This window comes from Dermacentor albipictus, chromosome 10 (assembly GCF_038994185.2).
Source record: "Dermacentor albipictus isolate Rhodes 1998 colony chromosome 10, USDA_Dalb.pri_finalv2, whole genome shotgun sequence".
In the NCBI taxonomy this organism is placed as follows: domain Eukaryota; kingdom Metazoa; phylum Arthropoda; class Arachnida; order Ixodida; family Ixodidae; genus Dermacentor; species Dermacentor albipictus.
Genome location: NC_091830.1, coordinates 3,902,809 through 3,925,160, shown reverse-complemented (window position 1 = coordinate 3,925,160; position 22,352 = coordinate 3,902,809). Strand labels below are relative to the sequence as shown.

Here is a 22,352-nt window from a genome sequence, read left to right as displayed (position 1 = left end):
CGGTAAGCGAATGATGTTACGGTTTTACTAAATGGCTGGTAGGTCCAAACACACACAGCGGAGTTCAAGTTGAGTCCACAGTACATATCACAGATGCATCACTTCATCCATAACTGTACAAGGCTATTTATCCCAAACGCTGGTATAATCGTGTTCACTAAAAAGTTTTTTTAGGAATATGTTCGCCTGCTGCTGCAGACGACTTGCTGACCGCGGCCCAAACAATTTCTACTTTGCAAAGGGCCCCTTGTCCAATCTTCCTAATTTTTTTGTTACAATTGGAGAAAATTGGAGCACGTTAAGTAGACTATACTAATGTTTCTGGCTTGACTATGAGCTTTGCAAATTATTCATATTTTTGAGCTGTCTGCCTAAATTAATAACGTTGCGAAGCAGGCGGTATACGTTTCGTTGATAGGTGAACTAAACGAGGTACCTTCTTCAGATTTCATGAAAATAAAAGCAAGTTTATATACAGGTGATGTGTACGGAAAGTTCAATGTGTGTGGGTGAATTATATAATTGGCAGTAAATTACGTATCCAAAAACGAGCGGCGCGCACCTTATTCGGCTGTGCTGAGACAACTAAAACTGCCAACAAGATCAAATTTAGTAAAAATGGGCGGGACATTGTGGCCGAAGTGCATGCGAAGTTATCTGGGTGAAGCTTAATTATAGCAATTGTAAAAAAAAAAAAACTTCCTTCACCAAGTGTTTGAAAATGTTATACTGCGGCCATTATCTGCAATGTTTCCCGGTGTTCTGAGAGAATTCTGTTTCACATCTTGTTTGCGTTTAGTGAAAACTGGTGGCATGTTATGTTTAGAACGACAGAAAGCTGAGTTAGTTGCTAAGAATTCATTATGCAAAAAAGATTCATTATGCATGTTATGTGTAATGTTTGGCGAAACTTTGACGTTTCTGGCGTATATATATATAGTTATGAGATTTGCAAGTAACTATTGAAACCTCAATGCCTCCCTATATTTTCATGCGTTGTATAACGCGCCCTTGGTGCTCTTGGTGAACTAAGAGAGTCTACAGATATTTTGTGTAAATAATTAGCACGTTATGCGTAGTGTGTAGACAAAGTTCAGTGTGCGTGGGTTCATTAGGGCTATTGCGGTAAGTAACTTTTGCAAGCACTCCAGAGCGTTATAATCGTGTTTTAAGAACGACCTACAGATTAGATAGCTTTTGGAACAACTGTATCAGTCACCGATATCGAAGTCGGTGAAAATGCGAGATGTGCATGCTAGTGAAGTTCGGCGTTTGCTAAAAATTTTTTTTAGAAAGCGCTTGACAGCTTTATACGCGAGTAACGTTTTAATTTAAAAAAAAGGTGTGGTTTAATTACAGGCAGAAAGGTGGAGTTTGGAGCCGTTTACAAGGAACAGATTAATGTGCGCGACAACCGGAAACGTTACTAAGCCTCATTATTGTGCAGCGTCTTTGAATGAATCGAACACGCGCTTTCCCAGTATAGTCCCGTTATCCAATACGGTCACGGACCAGAGAAGCGATGCTTTTGCCTTGAGTGTTCGTCTCACGTTTCAAGAACCTTAACAAATATGTCCTCACACGGCAGGGCATCGGGAGTGGGCGTCAATCGAAGTTGTTTAGATGTTGGAACATTGCCGCTAACGAAGTACGTCGTCCGTCGCCTTGTACTACATAGGCCAGTGTAAATAGCATGTTGTTCTTCATCGACACATCTATAAAGAGCTGATAATAGCCTCGTGAAGGCTTGACATGCTACCAGTAGACTCCGAATAACGGTATTCGGTGCAGACAATCATTTCGTATCTAATCTAGTGGTGAACGCCGTAACGTTTTGTGTCCGGCTGAAACTTAAAACGTGAAATAAGAATGACACCTTTTTCAACAATTTCTTACAAGGGATAACGTCCTTCGATTCCGTGATAAACGTACATGAACGTGGAGAAGAAAGCGCATCACCATATAATCAGTATATGCCGAGAACCTTTGTTAAAGAATTCCAAGAGCATTTGAAATCCTTAGAAAATGCATGAAATACTGATCGACCATCTGTTTGGCGGCCCTTTCTCGGTCACGCTGGAAGACTGCTTCTGCAATTGCAGCTGGAGCTTAAAGGAGCTCAAAAAGCTCAGAGGAGCTCAAATTGCAGCTGGAGTTCAAAGGAGCTGATAGGCGTGTAGCAGCCAGTCTATCGGGTTTATAGGAAGCTAAAGTGCGTGTGTATAACTTCTTTATTCATTTTTGTGTGTTCGTGTCGGCACTGCAAATATTTGACGGGACAGACTGCCTTACTACAAGCAAAATATGCAAAGTTTGCGTCTAATGTGGCGCCCGTGTTCCTTCCAGATAACTTTGTCCTGGCCCTCGCTGGCTTTGAGCTCTGCAGCGGTGTAAAGATGACATCTGACTGTGCTTTCGTTCGGCAAGTTAAAGGGGTCCACCACTGTCTGCACTTGGAACAGCTGCTGGAACACTTACCAGGTCGGCGGCATCGTGTTGTATGTAACTCGACGCTCCAGTCGTCATCGCAAGGTGGCTCACGAATATCACTTGGAACACAGCGTGATATCACTGCAAAATAAGTGTGGCATCTTCTTGGCTTTGTTCGCCACAGTGGGCTTTCAGGCGTCGACTATGCGGACCGAAAAGGATGGCCTCGAGTGCCCCGCTTAGCCGGCCTTTCGCCTCCGCCATGCGCAAATGCGAAGAGCGCGGCGCCCAAGGTGATACCACGCCGTTGTTTATCGCTGTGCTATCGCAGCGAACGAAACATTTCACAACGGAAGTTCGCTAATGCGTCGTTGCGTGGGCGACTGCGGAAGCGAAAAAGTTGACCGTTCGTTACTCTCTGCTCTGGTCGCCTCGCGCCTGCGAGCATCCCGACACGGCACTGGGCGCAGCAGCGTGTCCCAGGCCACGAGAGGCTTCCCAGCCGTTAGACGCGCGCCCTTCCCGATCCTCCAAGAATGGAATGAGGCGTTCCGAAGGTGCGTACAACGCCCGCCTTGGTGTGGACATAATGGGCAGTCGGAAAAACCGGTTCCGGCGTAATTGTTTCTTCGACGTAATTAAAACAGAGAGAGGAACTTGATCATTACGTCGGCCAGTATTCATTAAACCACCGGGTTTCGCGGCGCGCAATCTTGGCGCGGGGCTGCCTCGTCTCGTTCTCTGCCGGGCGCGGTTCGCGGGGCCACGCACTTCCGGCGCCGATCTTTGGAGGCGAGAGCAAGGCGCGCTCTCTGCGTTCGAAACCACACAGGCCTCACAGCGCACACATATACGCACCAAGAATTGTGCCTTAAGGGCAAGTCCTTATCGCAATAAAAAAAAAAAAAACCCGCCCGAGGGTTTGCTCTATCCACAATGCGCTCGCCATTCTTATCGCATGCTTTCACAAATTTCTGGCAACGGCTGTCCGCAAAGCTCAATCTATTTTCCCACGTCGAGTTTACTGATTCAAAATCTAGACTTAAGCATGCGAAAACTTAACGCAGAGCCCATAGCGGTGTTTTTGACACGCTGGAGCGAAATTTCAGTTTCAGGAGACCAAATACTAATTAATTAACATACAATTAATTTTTACCGAAATAGGCTTCCATTGCCTTTGTTGTGCGACTGGTTAAACCAAGAAATAAAGTGAACAAGTTACTTTTCTTCACGTGGAATTAAAAAAAAAATTATGGGGTCTTACGTGCCAAAACCACTTTCTGATTATGAGGTACGCCGTGGCGGGGGACTCCGCAAATTGGGACCACCTGGGGTTCTTTAACGTGCACCTAAATCTAAGTACACGGGTGTTTTCGCATTTCGCCCCCATCGAAATGCGGCCGCCATGGCCGTGATTCGATATCGCGGCCTCGATCGTGCTCAGCAGCCCAACACCATAGCCACTGAGCAACCACGGCGGGTTCACGTGGAATGGTGTTTGGGCTTAGCGGAGATAAAAGCGTCGCCGTTCCCTATTTCTCGTTGAGGGCCTTTGCTATCATGTCCATCTAGCGCCCGTTCTCCAAGAAATGTCTGTTTTTGAAGTCACAATGAAACGGTGCCATTATTTTTCAGTGCAACGGCATTCATATACGAAAAATAACTGAATGGTTATGAGAAGAGCACCAGATAAGTTTTTGTTTATATGAAAAGACGCTCAAGCGGTCACAAGTGGTCGATGTCTCTGCAGCCAACAACGGTCTTCGACGAGGAACCATATGGGCCTCAATGCTAGTGAGGCGTTTGCAAAGACGACCTAACAAATTTCTATAGGCTAGCTGTTGTTACATTGCAAATAAATACTTACAATACGAGCCTACAGAGCACGAATCAGGCTGTTAAGAGAGAGAGAGAGAGAGATGGTGTGGGAAAGGCAGGGAGGTTAACCCGAAAATATTTTGGTTTGCTACTAAGTACTGGGGCAGGATAAGGAGAAATGAAAGACGGGGAGCATAGCGGATAAAAAACGCACAGGCACGAAAAATAAAAATTAAGATAATTCACCGACGATTACGATACTCCCTAAGGAGTCACGGTGTGCTGGCGGGTGCGAACATTCCGCCTCGTGCGGCACGTCGCACACGGAGCGGTGTGTGGCGCGATTGCCTCGCTAACCGGGAGATCGCGAATGCAGCGCGTGGGTGACGCGTGGGCACGATTCACAGCAGCAGCCGCAGACAGACCTCCACTCATCCTGCGCTTTGTTCTCATACAGACGATGCGCGCTACTCTAGCGCCATCTCGTAGCCATCGTCACCGCAAAGTCCGTTTTGCGCATACTACGCTTTTCTTCTTCCGCTTTCGCCATACCTTACTCTACCGCTTCCCTCCTCTCGCTCTCTTAGCTATCGCCGTCTTTCACCTGCCACTGCGCTCCGCTTTCATCCTTCGCTGTGTTCGTTCACTCGGTTACGAGGGACAACGCCGACGCTCGCCGCAGGAACGGGCGCCTAAAAGCTGCGCTCTAAAATGAAGCTTTTCAGTGCAGTTATGCGGTTGCGCCCCGGAATCGGCAAATATCAGTGTTTTATCAAAGAATCTAAATCAGCTGACACTGTAAATCAGAGGCCCACAAGGTTCAGGAGCGCTGCGACAGCTGCATTATTAACCTTTCCGGGTCCCTCTATACAATAAAGCTATTTTGCTTTCACAGGTAGTGTAGAATTGATGACAATGAAAACAATAAAGTATTTCCGACAGCTTCTTGCGCATCGCATATCGTCCCCGGCTTTTGACATGCGCGCTTTTTGTTCATTTCACTGGTTCCTTCAGTCTGCTTATTTCGCTTCGCGTTCTGTGTTTGGGCAAGAATGCGTCGGAACAGTGTGTGAGTTCTTATTCAGCGTTCTATCCTGCATCGTTCCTTGCTTCGTCTTGTATACCGGGTGCTTCAGTGAACACTTTCAAATTTGTTAAAAACATTTCTGTGGCAGATAGCACAATTCTAGTCCATGAGCTGGTCTACTTGAAGAGGGTGTCATCACTTGGACAAAAAATTGAAATGCATAATCGACTAATTAGTACAACTTCACTAATTAAGTTTGAACTAATTGGCTTATGGAACATATTTCAATTTACAAATTCCAGCCGGGGTGATCGCAAGACGGATCCACTTGGAAGGAATTCTCAGGATGACACCAGTTTCGAGATATTAATTCCCGAATTTTGCGGAGAAATGCATTGGCGTTCACGTTAGTTTTGTGCTTCAATGCATGAAACGACGTTTCGTTAAGGAAGCAAGTGGAAAAACAGTTAATTTTTACCGCAAGTTTGACGGCACATATCTCGTACGAAGTGTCATCCACGCAATTCTTTTCAAGTGGATATGCCTAGCAGCCTCACCCGCTGGAATTCGTAAATTACAATATGCGCCATAAGTTAATTGTTTAAAAACATAATTAGTGAATACTTAGTTGTATTAGTCGATTATGTATTTCATTTTTTTGCGCAAGTAATGTCCGCCTCTTCGAGTGTACTATTAACTCATGGACCAGAATTGTGCTACCTGCTACATGTGGAAATTTCAACAATAAAAGAAGTTCGCTGAAACACCCCGTGTGTGCTCTCCCGCTGCACGTATCGCGTTTGCGTGTGCAACCTCGAGCGCCAAGGAGGCTGCCGTTAATTTTGACAACCTCGAGTTCCTTAACGTGCGCCTAAATCTGAGTGCACAGCGGCTGCATTTCACGCCCATCGAAATGCCGCCGGGCCGGGAAACAAGGCTCGTGCTCAGCAGCCGAACGCCACGACCACCGTGGCGGGTGTGGGGCGCCCTCGTGCTTTTTCGTCGAAGACTTAGAGTGTCGAAGCCTTCGTTTAACGTAAAGGAAAAGACAACTCTAAGATCTCGTAGATGTACAACTTCAAAAGGCAATAGCAGGGCGAATAATAGGAAATGATAGAGGGACGCAGAGGAATACAGCAGGAAACAACACCACAGTGCTAATTGAGATGACGTTTTTTCTTTAATATTTTCGTCTCATAATCCAGCGCTGTCACGCATATGTACAGAAGAACGAAGGGAAACGTGGTCACTTGAAACAAGAAAAAGTTGAGGTAAGGATACCGAAATGAGAAACAACACAGAGCGTGACATCTTTCATTTTTGTTTGTCCTTTTTTCATTCGTCGTGGTCTTCGCCATCCACTCAGCCGCTTCCGAAAAGGGATTCAGGCACGCGCACAAGCAGCCACTCAGCACACGCACATCACCCACGGAAGGTGTACACTCTCACAAATCACTCGCTCGCTCTCGAAGAAACACAAAATAAACCAAGTAGCATCTACGGCGTCCACAGTTCAAGTGTCAATAAAATTATACACAAAACGTCAAAGCAACACAGATGGCACGTCAACCAGAACACTTGAAGGTTGGGAGGTAAATCAAGATGCATGAAACCATATAGATGAGCGAAACAACGTAAAAGCCAGAATATATCGTTGGCGCTTTCTTCTACTAAGATATAACAGGGTTCGCATTCTGTAATGAGGACTTCCGGCGATGCTCTAAATTTCATATTAAGTTACATCCGGCGCGATGCCGCAACGAGGTGATATTTTGATACTGTGGCGTTTCTACCCATATTTTCAACACAATGGACAAGCACGTCACACGGACGTCCACCATACTCTGTTCCATACATAGCAGTCAACGCTGTGGAAGCTACGCGAGAAGTTCGGTCAAGTTATGTCACTCCGCGCGTTCCATCTGTGCTTCGCTGCGCCCTGTAACAGCGTTCGGTCGCGCGAGCATGGACGTGAGGCTCCTCGCGATGGGTTTAGAAAAGGACGAAAGGAACAACAACAACAAAAAAAGTTATATAGAACGAGGCCTTAGCAGCCGTATACCACAGTGTGTTTGTTTTTAAGGAATTAATCTTTTTTTCATTCAATAGCGAGCCTACATAAAAAAAAAACAGTTGCGCACAATTGCGGTCCAATGACATGGAACTATATCCGAGTGCGAATGAAGCCGCTGCAAGAAGTCTCTCTAGCCTCCAGAGCGTCGACTGCCATGCACAGAACGAAGCATATACATTTCCACCAACAGATTGGTTCTGGGCGGGGGGGAATGCAGGCGCCCGCTGGCGCTCACTGTCGCCTCGGTATAAGCCGATCATAACGGCGGAGAATTTCAAAGCGCGCTCTTGAGAAGCCACAAATTTGACGCCAGATCTTTTCGCGCAATGGGCCACATTCATGCAGCAACTTGCTCCGCAAGCGATGACCTTCGCAGTGCGCCAGAGGCAGGGCTTCCAAAAAAACCCCGCCCCTCGAAGCGACAACGGCGCGCGGCTACATGGGAGGCCGTGCAAGCCCGTTGGGTTTACAGAGCTCCGTTGTCACGAAGTGGGATAGCGCTGCATAGCGTGAGATGCTGTTATGTCTGCTCTCGCGATCTCTTTCGACCACGAGAACACCGACATTCATTTGCCACCGCATCAACTCTACGTGTTCCCAGGTTTCGGTACTCAGTGGAGCTATAGGCGGATCAGTATTGGTCACATCATATTAGAAAGACACCGGGCCCACTGCAACGTCGCAGGAAGTCGACATCTCAGAATGCGACCCGCATACCACTGGAGCAGCCAGGTTCGTGAACCTTTCAGACAGCGAGAACTGTGACGTGACCAGGCGTCATGAGACAGGCCTGCTCCCGTGCTTATGATCAGCTCTTGCCCATGAATGGCTTCACGAACGTCGGCCAAGGCCGAGGACACAACGCACAGCGCCGAGAGTCGGTTCCGAGCAATGACTGAACGAGAAGCAACACAAGGAATTCCACGCTACACACATTCGAAATCGTCCAGTTGGCCGGTCCTTATCGTCATAATAAATAAAGTAGCTGGTTCCGTCTCGTGCGTCTTCCTCATACGCGCTGCGTGGCGCAGACAGCGTTCGCGTCGAGGTCACGTCGTGCCGCAGTAACCGGAAGCTCCGAGTAAATCATGTTAAAAAAAAATACGTGGCTTTACGTTGCGCGGCAGTCTTCTAATAGTTTACAGTTGTCGCAGACGTCAAGTTTCACACCAACAAACCAGCACAGGCCCGCGCCGAAGCACTCCACAGAACTTCGTCGGTGGACCAATAAAGCTGCTCCAAACATCGGTAGGGCATCCTGGTGTTTTCATGCACCGCGAATGAAACGCGGTGCGGGACAATAACGTTTTTCCTTTTTTTTTTAAAGAATAGTGTAAACCTTCCCGGCGCGGAAGTTTGATTCGTGCGACCGCAGCACATGCGCGGCGGCAGCAGCTCAAGTCTGAGCGCGACACACCTCGCCCCAACAGCGCCTTGGGTCAACCACTGAGCGCAACGTAATGCCACAGCTTCGAAACGGAGGCGCTAAGACAAAAAGAATTCAACTAATGACTAGAGCCTTCGTGCCGCCGTTACTATGACATATCTTGCAGTTAGCGCGTTCGCGACGCGTGTGCAGTGTAGAAGTGAACGCGCCCTTGTAGTTCGCAAACGAAGGCAATATCGGGAACAACACGCACGCCAGGAAGTTCCCATATTTGCCGTGTGCTACGTTTCTCTTTCGGTCATAAGCAAAACCGAGCCCCCAAGGCTTTCTTGTTTTTGTTTCCCCGAACGCTTCCTTAGAGGATATTTTAAGACTTTTACGCAAAATAAAAGATACGCCTACTTTGAAACATAGCGGTCGGTATTGCTCCGTGATAAATGGTTCGCCTCACTGAGAGAACAGCTGTACGCAAGCCCTTGGCTCCGGCTCAGCTTGCACGATCTTCCCGGGACACGGGTCACAAATGCCTAAAGCTATGACCGCTCATGGAGATGAAAGCGGCAAGCGCACCGCTAGTCTCAGACCGAAGTAGTATTGCGGCGACAAATTTAGAGAACCTTCGAAAAGGCAAGTGCCATAAATGACGCACGTTTATTGATCGTGCCGCTGCTAGACGGATGCACATAAACGAGCCCAACTTTTGTTCTGCAGCAATAGAGATCTTAATGAAAGAACTGAAGAAAGTGTTGCGCGCAAAAAAAGTCAGATGCGCTTTTTTACGGCGCGTTACTCTTACGCTCCGACGACGTCATAAATCAAACGCTTAAGACCTGTTGTTAGGGCAGCCGTCTCTCACGTTACGGCGGACAGACCGGCAATGGCACGCATTGAGATCACACGACCACGTCACGCGGGACCGTCCAACGTCGTCAAATCATATTCTGAATAAATATACTGGACATTTTTCTAAAAACCTGTCTGCGGCAGGTAGAAAGCGAACATTTGAACCGCACTATGGTTTTGCTCATGTGCCGGAAAAATTGCTCACTCTTACAGTCGTAAACAAACATGGGGCCACAGACAGATTTAAATACTCGAAATATAAAACAGACCTACAATACGCACGCGGCTTGGCAAGACATGCGAGAGCTGGAATTAACAGAGACTTGTCGACTCGTAAGCCGACGCGCACGCACTCGTGACGCAATTGGATCTAAGCTAACACCGCGAGCACGACTGCTGTGACGAGGTGTCTGGCCACTCACATTCATCCACACTTGAGCACTACAAAACTGCAAGGGTTTCCTCCGGGTCGAACACGCCTCTGCTTTGCTCTGTTTCTTTTGTTCAGCTCTTTACACATATTGCGGGCACGGATATACTCATTACTGAAAACAACACGTTGTCGTTGTATTTGTGCAACGAGAAAATGCGCGAACGGACGAGTTTTGCCACAAGACCGAAAAGACATGATACCACTTGTTAACTATCGACAACAATGACTGTCGAGTAGAAATTTCAAAATGGCGGCAAACCTCGCTGACCCACCTTGAGATATATTCAGTAAGCTTTCTTGTCACGCGACACTGGAAAGTAGAAATGTGTTTTAAGGAGATGTGGGACAAGCAAGTCCGCGTACTTCTTTCTCGAGAGCTCCTGATTAGCTCGCCGTAATGTGATTTTATAACGAGGCGAGCAAAGACGCAAGATCCAACCACAACACAGGTTTCGGCAATGGCGTGCGAGACCCTCGCGCAAGCGAAGGTTGTCGACAGTATCACAAGGGTTGCTTCAACCTCTCCCAGCAGAGAGGAACGCGGGAAGAAATACGGCGAGAAGCAATTAAGCGTCACGTACGGGCCTCGTTACTGCAGACGAGAACAGCAGCCCGGCGAAGAGTGCGCTTAACCCATTTCCATCGCATCCTCCGCCGGTTCCTTGGGGTCGTTAACGCACATCTTGCATACTAAACAGGCAATAGGTCATTCCCCGCCACGATAGAAACATTAACTGCGTCGACTGCGCTCACTGCGGAGCACTCGAGGGGGGCACACCAACGCCGCTCAATTTGGAACACGCTGGGCTGCGTCGGCAAAGAGGGGGTGGGGTTCAGCAATGGGCTCGCAGTACTTCTCAAGAGCCAGCCGGCCATTTTAAGAAGGACCCTTTACTTTCAACCAGCAGCCAAGTTCGTTGGCTATGAGCTATAGTGACTGCCCGCGGTATGCGATTGGTTAGAAGCCAGCTTGAAATATTTTACCAAAACCGGTAATTGGCCACGGAAGTACTGACGTCTGGTAAACTAGCAAGAGGTTCACAGCAGCCTTCGGTACATACGTGCAGTCAGCAAAACACCATAGCACCTGAAAGTTACAATAAACATTCCATCTAATGATTCGGGTATATCCGCTAACGTGTGGACATTTCGCCAACTAGGATTTCCAACACTAAATACGTAGCTCCAAGTGGCTGCGTCGTGGCTCTGCAAGAGTGAGCACTTGCGCACGGTTGAAATGAAAAACAATGTGGCGCCAACGCACCTATTGCGCGTGGCCGTAAACGTTTTGGGATCCTATCACGTTGAAGCAAGCAAACAAATTCACGCAGCGTAGCTTTTTGGCACACATTATGCCAAATGCTTAGAAGATGCTCAATCAGTCGTCGGCGCCATGCCCAGAAATTTCGTCGCAACAGAATCAAATGCATTCAGGGGGCCGGAATCTGGGCAAAATTGACTTCAATATTGTGCGCAGTGGAGCGCCAAGCGTTTTACAGGAGCCCTGCAAAAGGGTCCGGCGAAAGATCACTTCACTCGCGGATTAGCTCCGACATTCTTCGTGATGACAGCAAGTCAGACCTTACGCATCAACTCTCTGCAATGCTTCTAGGGAATCAGCATGCGCCCATCGTGACGCAATATGGAATATAAAAAAAAAGAAACTTAAAAACGTTGATATGCTCCCATCTGTGCTCGACAGAGCGCTCTCTGCCGCTATTGTTAGCTCCCTCGGTTCAGTGAACGTCGCTTGCAAGGCAAACTTGCAAGGCAGAAGTTGCGGAACGAAGACGCCTTCCGAACGAACCTTTTGACAGGAGCGACACCCCTGCTTGCAACTCCCTAAGGTGCAACACAACCGTATACACGCACACTCATTCGCTGCATAGTTTCTGTAAGATATTTAAATTATCTGAATACGTTACTACTACTAGAGTACGCCGAAGGTGCAAGACTTGGTCACAATCGTGAGAAGGAGTTTGCACCGACAGCTCGTCCTAAGACTGCACGGCTAAAGGCCGCGCTACCGTGGGGCTGGGACAGACGCGGAGGAGGCGCCCCCTCAACATCGACGGAGAGTGCGCATATTGCGTAGCGTCCGTGCTTCGCTCGAGGGAGTGATTATTGCGAAGAAGCTGCCCTGCGCAGAGCGTGCACGTCTCGCCGGCTTGACTCGGAAGGGCTACGCCGGCACGTGGCGTTCGATGAGAAGAAGGCAGGTGGAGGGGAAAAATCGAAAGACGACTCTCTCGTTCGGAGAAACAGTTCGACGACTAGGATGGTACCGCTTTCGATGCTTCGAGGACAAGTGGACTTGTTTGCGGGGCGTTTAAATCGACAAATGAGGTGATAGAACGGTGTATTGCCTGCCTATGCACAGACTGGCACATAACGCTAATGATTTTAAAAAAAAAGGGAGGGGGGGGGGGACTAACTTGCCCGTTGTGTAAACATCACGTAGCTTATGCTTGGCCAGGAGAACAAACAAGTAAAAAGGAAACACGGTGGCTAGATGAAGCGCACCCATTCCGCGAGCACGCCCCCGGGCTCGAAGGAAGCAAGCCCCCCCCGCTTCGCCTACAATGTCAACGGAAGCGTCTTGGTACGCAGGTGGTCGAGCACGCACATTTTGACGACGCGCAAATCACGTGCACAGAGTCCGGCCACTCTGGTCAGTCGGAAACACGGGCCTAATGTCACCGTATGACGGAACCACCGAAGCCTCCTTGGCCGATGCTGCCACTGTCCGCGCACCTGGTCCGGGCTTCGCGCCAGCAGCCGCCCTGGCCCCACCGCCGATGGTGTACGGTCCCGTCGCCGTGGCGTCGTCATCGTCGATGGACGCGTAGATGTTCTCGGCGTCTCCTTCGGCCGCGTTGTCCCCCTGGACGGCGCCGCACGGCTGCAGAAGGAACGTCGAGAAGGGCGCGTTGGGCGCCGCCGGGTACTGGCAGTCGGGCCCCATCATAAACCCTGCCTGCGACGCTGCAGGCGGTGGCAGGCCGAAGCTGGAGTTGGCGATGGCACCGGGAGCCGGCTCGGGAGGCGAGCTGTCCTGGTGCGGGTGTTGCATCAAATCCACCGAGCTGTACGGCCCCGGGTTGCGCTGGTCAAAGGCCAGCGCCGACTTGCTCAGGTAGTAGTTGTGCTTCGCCTGCAGTCCGCTCGCATTGTTGCGGTTTCGCTCCAGCGAGTGGCTGTGCTTGGCTGCGCCCCTCAGCCGCCGGTTGCTGCTGGCCCTCGGCTCGGCGTCCGGCGGGCACAGGTCACCACCCGTGGAGCCCTGCAGGCTGCTGCTGGCCGACTCGGGCGGCCTCGGGTACTCGCCCAAGCTGAGCTCGTCCTCGGCGAACTCGTCCTCGCTGCCAAGGCTCCTCGCTTCGTCCTCTTCGCTGTCCTCGCTGTCGTGGTGACGGTAGCCCCCCCTCCTGGACTTGGAGCGACCCGACACCTCCTCGTAGATGGGGTTGAACTGCTCGCTGTTCGCCCCGCGGTGCGAGCGACGCGACGACGTCGTGCCCGTGCGGCTGTTGGGTGCCTTGTGCGACGAGCGCTGAGACGTGCCCGGCGCTGACCGGCGGCCGCTACCCGTCGACCCTGCGTGGTGTCCGTGCAAGGTGGCGTGCTGCGGCGTGCGGTGCGGCTGCGGGTGGTCCTGCGGCCGCAGGCTGGCCGGCCGGAACGTGTAGTTGGTCTGCGTCAGCGGGGCGAGGTGCGGGGCGCCGTAGCTGCCGTACTTGACGTCCAGCAACTGCGAAAAGAAAGACGCGCCCCATTAGCGACCACACGGCGCCTGCACACAGGACAGAGGTTCACAGCAAGACGGTAGACATGAAAAAAAAAAAAGAGAGAGACGCCGCTGGAGCCCTTTCGAGAAGGTCTTCGTCGCAAACACATGCAACCAATAGCGTACGCAAAAAAGAAAGAACAAGAACGAAACCGCGAAAGCCAAACAAAGCGCCACCACGAATTAAAAGTTTATTTCAGAGCAGGTGCGAGGCACGGTTTGATGGCGATAGCAATCTCCGCAAAAGCAAAGATGCGACGGCGAGAGAGACCCTGGAATTATATAAACAGAGTAAAGAAAAGCCCCACGCCATGTAAGAATATCCTGAAAATGGGAAGGAGGTGTCTCTTTCGTCTGTTCGTTACTGACGCGGAGATTGCTTCTTGAATGCTATGTTAAAAAAAGTTCTTTCTTGCTTTCTTTTGCTGTCGGCCGCTTTTAGCCCGTCACACGAATGTAATGCATACGCCAGGTTTCTGCTATGAAGTAAAGTTTTAGATGCATGGTCGTGGCGCTTTGTCTGGATTTCACCTTCGTGCGTACGCTATAGGTTGCTGATGGATGTGTTTGCGCTCTTCTCGCCCAGCAAGAAATCTTGCTATAGTCTTCGTCAGGGCTCCAGAGAGAACCTAAGTTAGACGACGGTGTGACTTAGTGAGTTCGTTACTGTACACATTTGTACACCAAGATACAGTTGACAAGACGACAATCCGAACAATGTCGACCGATAATCTTTCCAGGGAGAAAGATAAGACCTGATCTGAACGCCTCGCGAACAGAAGTGATATATCAAACACTTATTTACACCGGAGATGCCTGTATACACTCAATGGGTCCTACATCGTAAAAAGTGCTTCGAAGCTGTTGACTTTTCTTACGTAAAATACATTCCAGTTCATTTGCTTGCATGAGGTTTAGGCAGTTTACCGTGAATGGTTGCTGGATGTAAAACCCTCAGGCCATGGATTCTCCCCCGTCTCTGTTCTAGGAGAACAATTATGACGAGCGGCAGTCCTTGACGACGATTAGTTTCGTCAGTTTCAAGCTTTGCGGTATTGGGGAAACCTTATGAGCTCCACATTAAACACTTGTTGGCTTCCAGCTGTCTTATAAGGCTACTAGCTCAGTGTTGGGATGGCAAACGTCGTCCGACGACATGTTTCCTTTTTTTCTTTCTTTCTTTTTCCAACGGCTGTGCTATGTAACCAGGCAGGCTGGTTTGAACGCGGCTACAAGGCACTTTGCTGCACTATTATACCAGGATAGAATTTTTTTGTCGGAAAAGGAGCTTTCTGGCCATCGCTAATAATGCCTCACATGCAGACCATGCACTTTTCTAGATCAAGCTACGGCCGCCCATGTAATCTTCCTAATCGTTCACGAGTATGTTCTTGAGGGCAAGGGCCTCCCGATCCCGGAAACTAGTGGGGCGATAGCGAGGCTGTGCGGGCAAATAATCCGCAACATCGCTCCACTGCTCGCACAGCGCGCGCTTCGTCACGAAAAAGTCGACACGTGGCCTTCAGCGAAGAAGAGCGCCGGAGCCGGGTGGACGCAGTGATACACGATGGCTGACCTCGAATGCCTCTGGCAATTAGCGAGGCGCAGAGAGCGTACGTTTCCGTGTTGCGGAGAACGAGGAGACGCGTGTTTGCCTCGCCACCCGCCCGCCGCCAGCTTAAGAACACGCCATGGCCGACCCCCGAATTTCGAGCCAACTAGGCCTAGCAAGCACCTTGACCAAAAATAAGTACAACCGCGCGAAGCAAAGGCTCCGGTCGGCACGGTCGAGAAGGGAGAGACCGAGACGAACGCCGAAGGTCCAGCGTTCGTGCAAACGCTGGTAAGCTCGTCAGCTGACGAGCTCAGTCGCGCGTCAAAAAGTGAGAACGCCGCCGAGTCTGCTGAAAATAACTCGTGACAAGTGCACAGCAGTTCACTGCTCGTATGAAAATGACAGGAAACGAAGTAACAGATATATTTGACTCGACGAAGGAGCGGTCTATCGTGGCCAAGGAGCAATAAACAAAAGCAGCAGCAGTCCCCCGCGAGGGGGAAATGCCATTGCGAGGTCGTAATAGGTTTTTCGCTCGAAGCCCTCGGGGTCAAACTGGGGCGTGGAGGCTTGTTAGCGGCCCAGGAAAAGATGAAATCCACGAGTCCGGAAAAAAGGAAGCGCAGCGAGCAAAAGACGACGGCGAGAACTTTGAAGCCCCGCAGGGCGCGAGAGACGGGAGCCAGTTTATCGAGTCGCCGAGCAGTTGCATTTTATTGGGCGGAGGCTGCCACTCGAGGGGCACTTCGACCGGAGGAAATAGTGCGAGCGACGCCAGCCAATCGGCGATAAGTGAAGCGGCAGCGGTGGAAGCGCGCGGGCGACCAAATGCCGAGCTGGGCACCGCCGTGGCAAGTGTACACGGCGCTGCACGAGGTGCAGAAATGAAGTGGGAGCCAGTGTTGGACGGCCGCTACACTTGCTCTTGCCAGCATCGGCGGTGGCGTTTCTTCCACATAGAGTTTCCTACAAAGAACTGTGGCGCGCCGATCGCTCAACTACCACGGCAATGAAGAGGATAACAGTGCGCGGATGTGTCTGGTTCGTGGCTTCAGGCCACGAAATGTGTGTATATATATATATATATATATATATATATATATATATATATATATATATATATATATATATATATATATATATATATATATATATATATATATATATATATACGGCCAAGACGGCCAACAGTATCTGAAATAATAATAATAATATATATAAATATTTATGCCGCGACGTTTTACTGGGGGTTAAAAAAAGGTCGACAACTTGTAACGTCGCAAAGCAGTTCGAAGCAAGAGGGACGAAGTTTAAACGCACGCACTGCGCACCACGACGGCCGAAGCGATGTTCGAGCACGTTGGGCGTGCACACACCAACCACGGCGACCGCGGCCCGCTTCAGCGCCGAGTGCGCGCCACTGCGCCAGGGGTCGCGCTCCGCGTGAGCGCCACTCGCTCCGTCGCACGAGAGCACGTGTGCCGGACATCGCTTTTTCCTAAGCACTTCTGGGCCAACTTTGGTGGCCGCACGTGAGAGCACCCGAAAATGAGACTGGAAAACACGGGCGAACCGGCAGTGCAGATGGCGCGAAAAGTAGATGGAACACGGCGCTGCGCGCGTGCGAAGTCGCCATTTACGCGCATCGATCGACAGGTGGCCGAACGAGATGCGTATCGACGAAAGGTATGGAACACCCTGGTTGACCGACACGGATTGTCAGACCGCTGTTGACCACTTCCAAGTCTGCCTGCTCTTACGAACCCCGGCCTTGATTTGATTCACGCGTGTTGCAGTGTAAGAGGCGCGGTACCAATTCATGTGTATAATAATAATAATAATAATAATAATAATAATAATAATAATAATAATAATAATAATAATAATAATAATAATAATAATAATAACTAGCCACAGCGTCGCAGAGGGAACCGCTCGGGTCGCGAATTATGAGTTCGGCTAACTCGATATTCTATCAGAAGGTTTCGGTTCTCCTTTCATTTTCTTTCTTACTCCATTGGTAGCTGCTTACTCTCGGTGAATGTGGACTACTCCGAAAGCATTACGGTCCTGAGTCGACCGAAATTAAGTGAAAATTGGGCGAGCTCGTGCAACATATCTTTTGAGGGATGCAGCGCAAACAGAGACGCTGACTACAAATAAGCGACGGGAGAAGCGCCGGACGTACAGATGAACAGTGCTGCAAAGGCCAGTCGACGCTTGTTTCCTTTGCAGGCATCGTCCCTCTTCGCCCTGTGTCCGACAAGATGGCCGGACAATTTTTTCGTCGTCGAAGGTGAACATCGAGGAAACGTTTGTTCTGCAGCGCATGCCACCAGAGAACCATTAACCCCACTAGGCCCGGCCACAAGGCACGGCCGCTAGGCCGCGTACAAGTCCCAAATGCACGGTGCTCAGGTGACCTACCGTGGCGCGAACTTCATGACGGCGTTGAAAAGTGTTTGTCCTATATTTTCCGCAACTACACAAAACAGTATTTTCGTGGAGGCCACCTACACCTTAAGAGACTTCTGGTGACTATGCTTCACATTTATTAGAGAGTTTTAAAATAGGGGTCCCAAAGAAATAGCGTCGAAGACACTGCGCATGCGCGAGACGCACACTGCGTTTGGGTTTTGCGTTGGGAACGCTACTTCACCGATTTAGCGGGAGCCCAACTAGCGTCCCCAAAAACTTTGCGTCAGCAAACATGGCGGCACCCATCGAAGCGACGGCTCTAACCTAGCACTAAACTGGGTTCGATCCGTGGTAACGCGTGAAGTTCGCAAGCTAGGAGAAGTGACTGCGGTTATCGCTTTCCCTCAACTAGCGTGTGTTATGAAGATTGATTCATTAGACGCCGCTGATGCCGAATTCGATTGTGGATATTATGGCTCGTAGGCCTAACAAGGCTAAGCTCGGCTGGTGAAGGCACGTAAAGTTCGTTTGCTCAAAACTAAGCTCAACTAATTGTTTGCTGCTTACAGAATAACCTCTAAATTGTAATTAAACGCGAATACACACAAGTCAAAATTACTATTCCTATCATAAAATGGTACATTTTATTTGATTATTCCTAATAGCTTTTATTTGACGCCGTAGTGGTGCTGTCAGCGCAAGACGCTATCCGCAAACGTAAAACCCTATTCTACAACTCTTCACTCCTGCGTGCCCCAGCGCTAACGGGGCCTCAAACTATTGGGGCCCCGATTCTAAAACTCTCTATTGCTAATATTTCACACGTACGTCAGAGCGCGTCTGGGCTCCACAGTCCAGTAAAAAAAAAAAAAAAAGAACGAACCATTTGTGGTTTTCGCCCTTTGAGGCGCAACCGGATAGGCGAAAGTAAGAACGGCTGCAAAGAGCCGCAGGATTGGCGGTATAGTTCAGGACCGACACCCTTATAAAGTGATCCCAAGCTTCGCTAAACGACGCTCCGAAAGAGCGTCCACCTTTCTCCTACAGCGGAGCGAAAGGGTAAGCGAGAGAAGTGACCCCACTGAAATCGGGTCCGTCTCCCTCCTCCGGGGTTGCTGTAAGATAAAGCGAGGCCGATGCTGTGCAAAGGAAAGCTGGCGCAAACGGCATTTCCGGCGACGCCAAAGTCCGGCGCAACGTGTCACTCAATCCGGGTCCCGGACAACGTAGGCGAGCGGCGGGAAGTGTGAGCATCAGCGGCCACCGGCGGCAACAGTGAATAATGGCAATCGATCCGCTCGACGGAAGCTGCCGCTCTCGGAGACAATGGACTCGAATCGATCGACCTCTAATGGGTGCCGCCAAGCCGCCGCCGAAAGCAGCACAACTCTGCATGCAACTACGAGAAGGGGGCAGAGACACATCTGCGCGTCGTCTCTGCCCGTGGTCGGGATCGCAGCGCCGGTGACGCTCGGCAGAGGGCGCACCCTGCATTCGGCCGGGAGAGGAATTCCTCCGAGGAAGCGACCGGCCGCCCATCTCCAATGTGGCGCCGAGAACAGCGGGTGGGAGGCGTGCCAACCAGGAATGGCCGCCAGCCCCATACCGCTGCCCAGGTAGGGTGGCTAGAATGGGGAGGTGTGAAAACCGGCCTCCGGAAGCTGGCCCCAAAACGCGTTCCTGCCGCGTGACGGCGCTGCCGGCCGGGGCGCCGTTTAGGGCGCCGTAGTTTCTCGCGGCGTCGGCATACCTCCAGGCGGAAAAATGATTTGGTAGCGCTTAGTTTTAGCGTTTGAATGCGTTAGAATCTTACCAGACTTCTTTCTCTACATTGTAGATGCTGAGAGAATTTAATGTTTCGCTGCTCTCATTCCACATGGAAACAGCGAGCACCGACTATATATGCAGCCGACACATCAACGGTTTTTGCGACCACCTGTTGCAGAGATTAGTGCGCTTATTCCTTGCCGAAAGTATAGTTCATAGGAATCACCGCGCAAGGCCAGCGCATTGGAATAACCTTGAATGTGTCGCCCGCGCATAAGTCACATATCTGGGATTGTAACATTACTTTAAATGGAGGAAGTTCATGCAATATATCAGCTAGCATTGTGGTGAAGAAATTCTAGAAAGCACAAAGCGTTTGCGATTTAATGCATGTTTATTGGAGATAACACAGTTATTGCATAAAATCACATTTTTACAAAACACAGGGCTTAACCTTCTTGGCTTTGTTGTGTATGGCACACTGATTTAAGCCTTTGAGGAAAAAACTGGCTGTGGCTTAGCTAAGGTTAAGCCCAGGATGCGAAGCATACTAGCCTTTATTTTAACGCGACAGCGTTAAGGAGCTCATGTCGCAGAAAAGCCGGTGTCGTCGGCGTCGGCTCAGGCGTGCGGCGCTTGCTCAGGCGCACATTTCGTTGTCGCGCCGAACGGTGCGTTGCTCGACGCTCACCGCGTCCGATGCGGGGCGCATAGTCGCTGCGCCGTAGCAAAGCCACCTAGAAACAGTCTCTGTAGCACGCCGCAACCTTCGCTTCTCATTCCAACGAGCAGCTCTGTCTCCAGGAGGCATCTCGCCTCGTGAGTGTCTAGCAGAGGCAAGCGCAGCTGCTTATATACCGCCGCGAGGGACGGCGCGAGTTGGAGCCCCGTTTCTCCTCTGTCGTGACGTCACGGTGTCACGTGGTCAGCCTTGAAGGCGATGCCGCGAGCGACGGCGCGAGTTGTAGCCCCGTTTCTCCTCTGTCGTGACGTCACGGTGTCACGTGGTCAGCCTTGAAGGCGACGCCGCGAGTTGGAGCCCCGTTTCCCCTCTGTCGTGACGTGACGATGTCACGTGGTATTGAAGGCGACACCGCCGCGCCTGAGGAGCTGGGTTGAGCTCTAGTAATATGCTTCGCATAAAAGTGAATACATGTTATACAATAAAACCTAGACACCGATCCTGTTAGATCAGCGTAATGCTTCCTGCAGCCAATCTGTGGCACATTGGCTGCTAGAAGCAAGAAATTTTTGACAACTTGTGCGTGCAGTCGCGTAGGGCTAAATTTACGGGTGAACCTATCCTCGAGTGTCTGCATGAGGTTGTATAGACAGACTGAGGGATACAGAACCCCCCCATGTCCCCATGCACCCCCAGACTGAAATGCATAAGCTTGCATACTTCATTATAATGATGAACTGCGCAGTAGTGGGTTGATCATTGGCTCCGTTAGACTGTCTCACAATACCAAATGAACGCTCCAAGCAGTCCTGACTGAGGCGGGAAGTAATCAAGAACCTGAACCCAACCTTCTCAGTTAGATACGTCAAGAGGTCTTTGGTAGAACGTATGGTCACACGCAGACCTTCTGATGTGCCCTTGCTTAAGGAGCCGAGCCCTTTTGCATGGGCCTCCCACTGACCCAGAAATGCGAGCATGCTGTTAAGTGCAGTTTCTTGAGCACTGCCACGTCTGAAACACGAAAAGCATTTACCACCGGCACAGTTGCTGTGGGCATATCCCAGAGCTTCAGTTGGAAACCGTGATGTCATGGCTTCAATTGCTTGAGCCATCACGTCAATGAACACCCTTGTTGGCTCCGGATTTGAGTACTGTTGCTCAATATTTTCTTTGTGCAAGTCCATGGCGTGCACAACTGCACCGTTGAAAATATTGAACGCCAGCTAGATTTACCCGCATCTTTTCGAATCCACTAGAATATATGTGTGAATATGTCAACTTGGGTGCAACTTTCAAAGTCACTGCTGTCGACCTTCCATGTCGTTGTAACATGTTCACAGGGTGTTAAGGGATAGCGACAGCAGCTCACACCACCTACTTTGAAGAAAAACTGAGGAAACGTTAGAAAAACACAGCTGCACTACACCGACCACAAGAGTCACTTTGGACCGCACCGTGGCCTACGAGACCGACAAGCCCACGGCGCCCCCGCGCTAGCCATCCTAGCCACGCCCCCGACGGAAGCGCCAAATTTTCCCCCAGTGGGAGGAACGCGCAGCGGGGCCTCCCTAGGCAATGGCGGCGGCGGCGCGGTCTTCAGCCACCCTAGCCCAGGTGCAGACTGCGTCACAAGCCCTAGAAGCTAGCAGCAGTGACGACCACACAACACGTCGCGCTACTGTAGCTGACTAAGCAGCATCTATCACTGGCATTGTTTCAAGTTTATCGACTCTCGTGGCAATGCAGGCAAAGGGGCCTCGGAACGAAAGGCCCCAAAAGGTGGTGCGAATGTCGTCGAGGAACGGCAACAAGAGCCGCAAATAGAAGCATAACCCAAGTGTCGCGGCACCGACGATAGCGAAAAAAAAGAAATCGTAATAAAGCGAGAGGGTCATCGCTGAGCACACACGAATCGGGTCAGAAATCGCACAGCTCGTGCCACTATACTGCGCCAACCAGGCACGACAGCGGGTTTGCGGTGTCCGGCCTTGCCGTTACGCCATCGTCAGTCCGGTCGCCCTCGGTCTCACCGTAGGGCAACGAAAGAAATTCGGCCGTGACACTCAAGAATGCTTACGGGTGGATCGAGTGCAAAAACATTATAGTCGCTTTGGTAAAATGTTTTCGCTCG

The 22,352-nt window shown here is 50.4% G+C and overlaps 1 protein-coding gene across 6 annotated transcripts in view; it reads right to left on the bottom strand.

The window, feature by feature from the left end:
- Positions 1-6,436: 6,436 nt before the first annotated feature.
- pxb overlaps positions 6,437-22,352 on the bottom strand; it is a 408,186-nt gene continuing 392,270 nt past the window's right edge. For all 6 annotated transcript variants that reach the window (XM_065444315.2, XM_065444311.2, XM_065444313.1 and 3 more), the window contains one exon: positions 6,437-13,763. In XM_065444315.2, the coding sequence (XP_065300387.1) occupies positions 12,657-13,763 (1,107 nt within the window). In that variant the 3' untranslated portion in view covers positions 6,437-12,656. The remainder of the gene's footprint in view (positions 13,764-22,352) is intronic.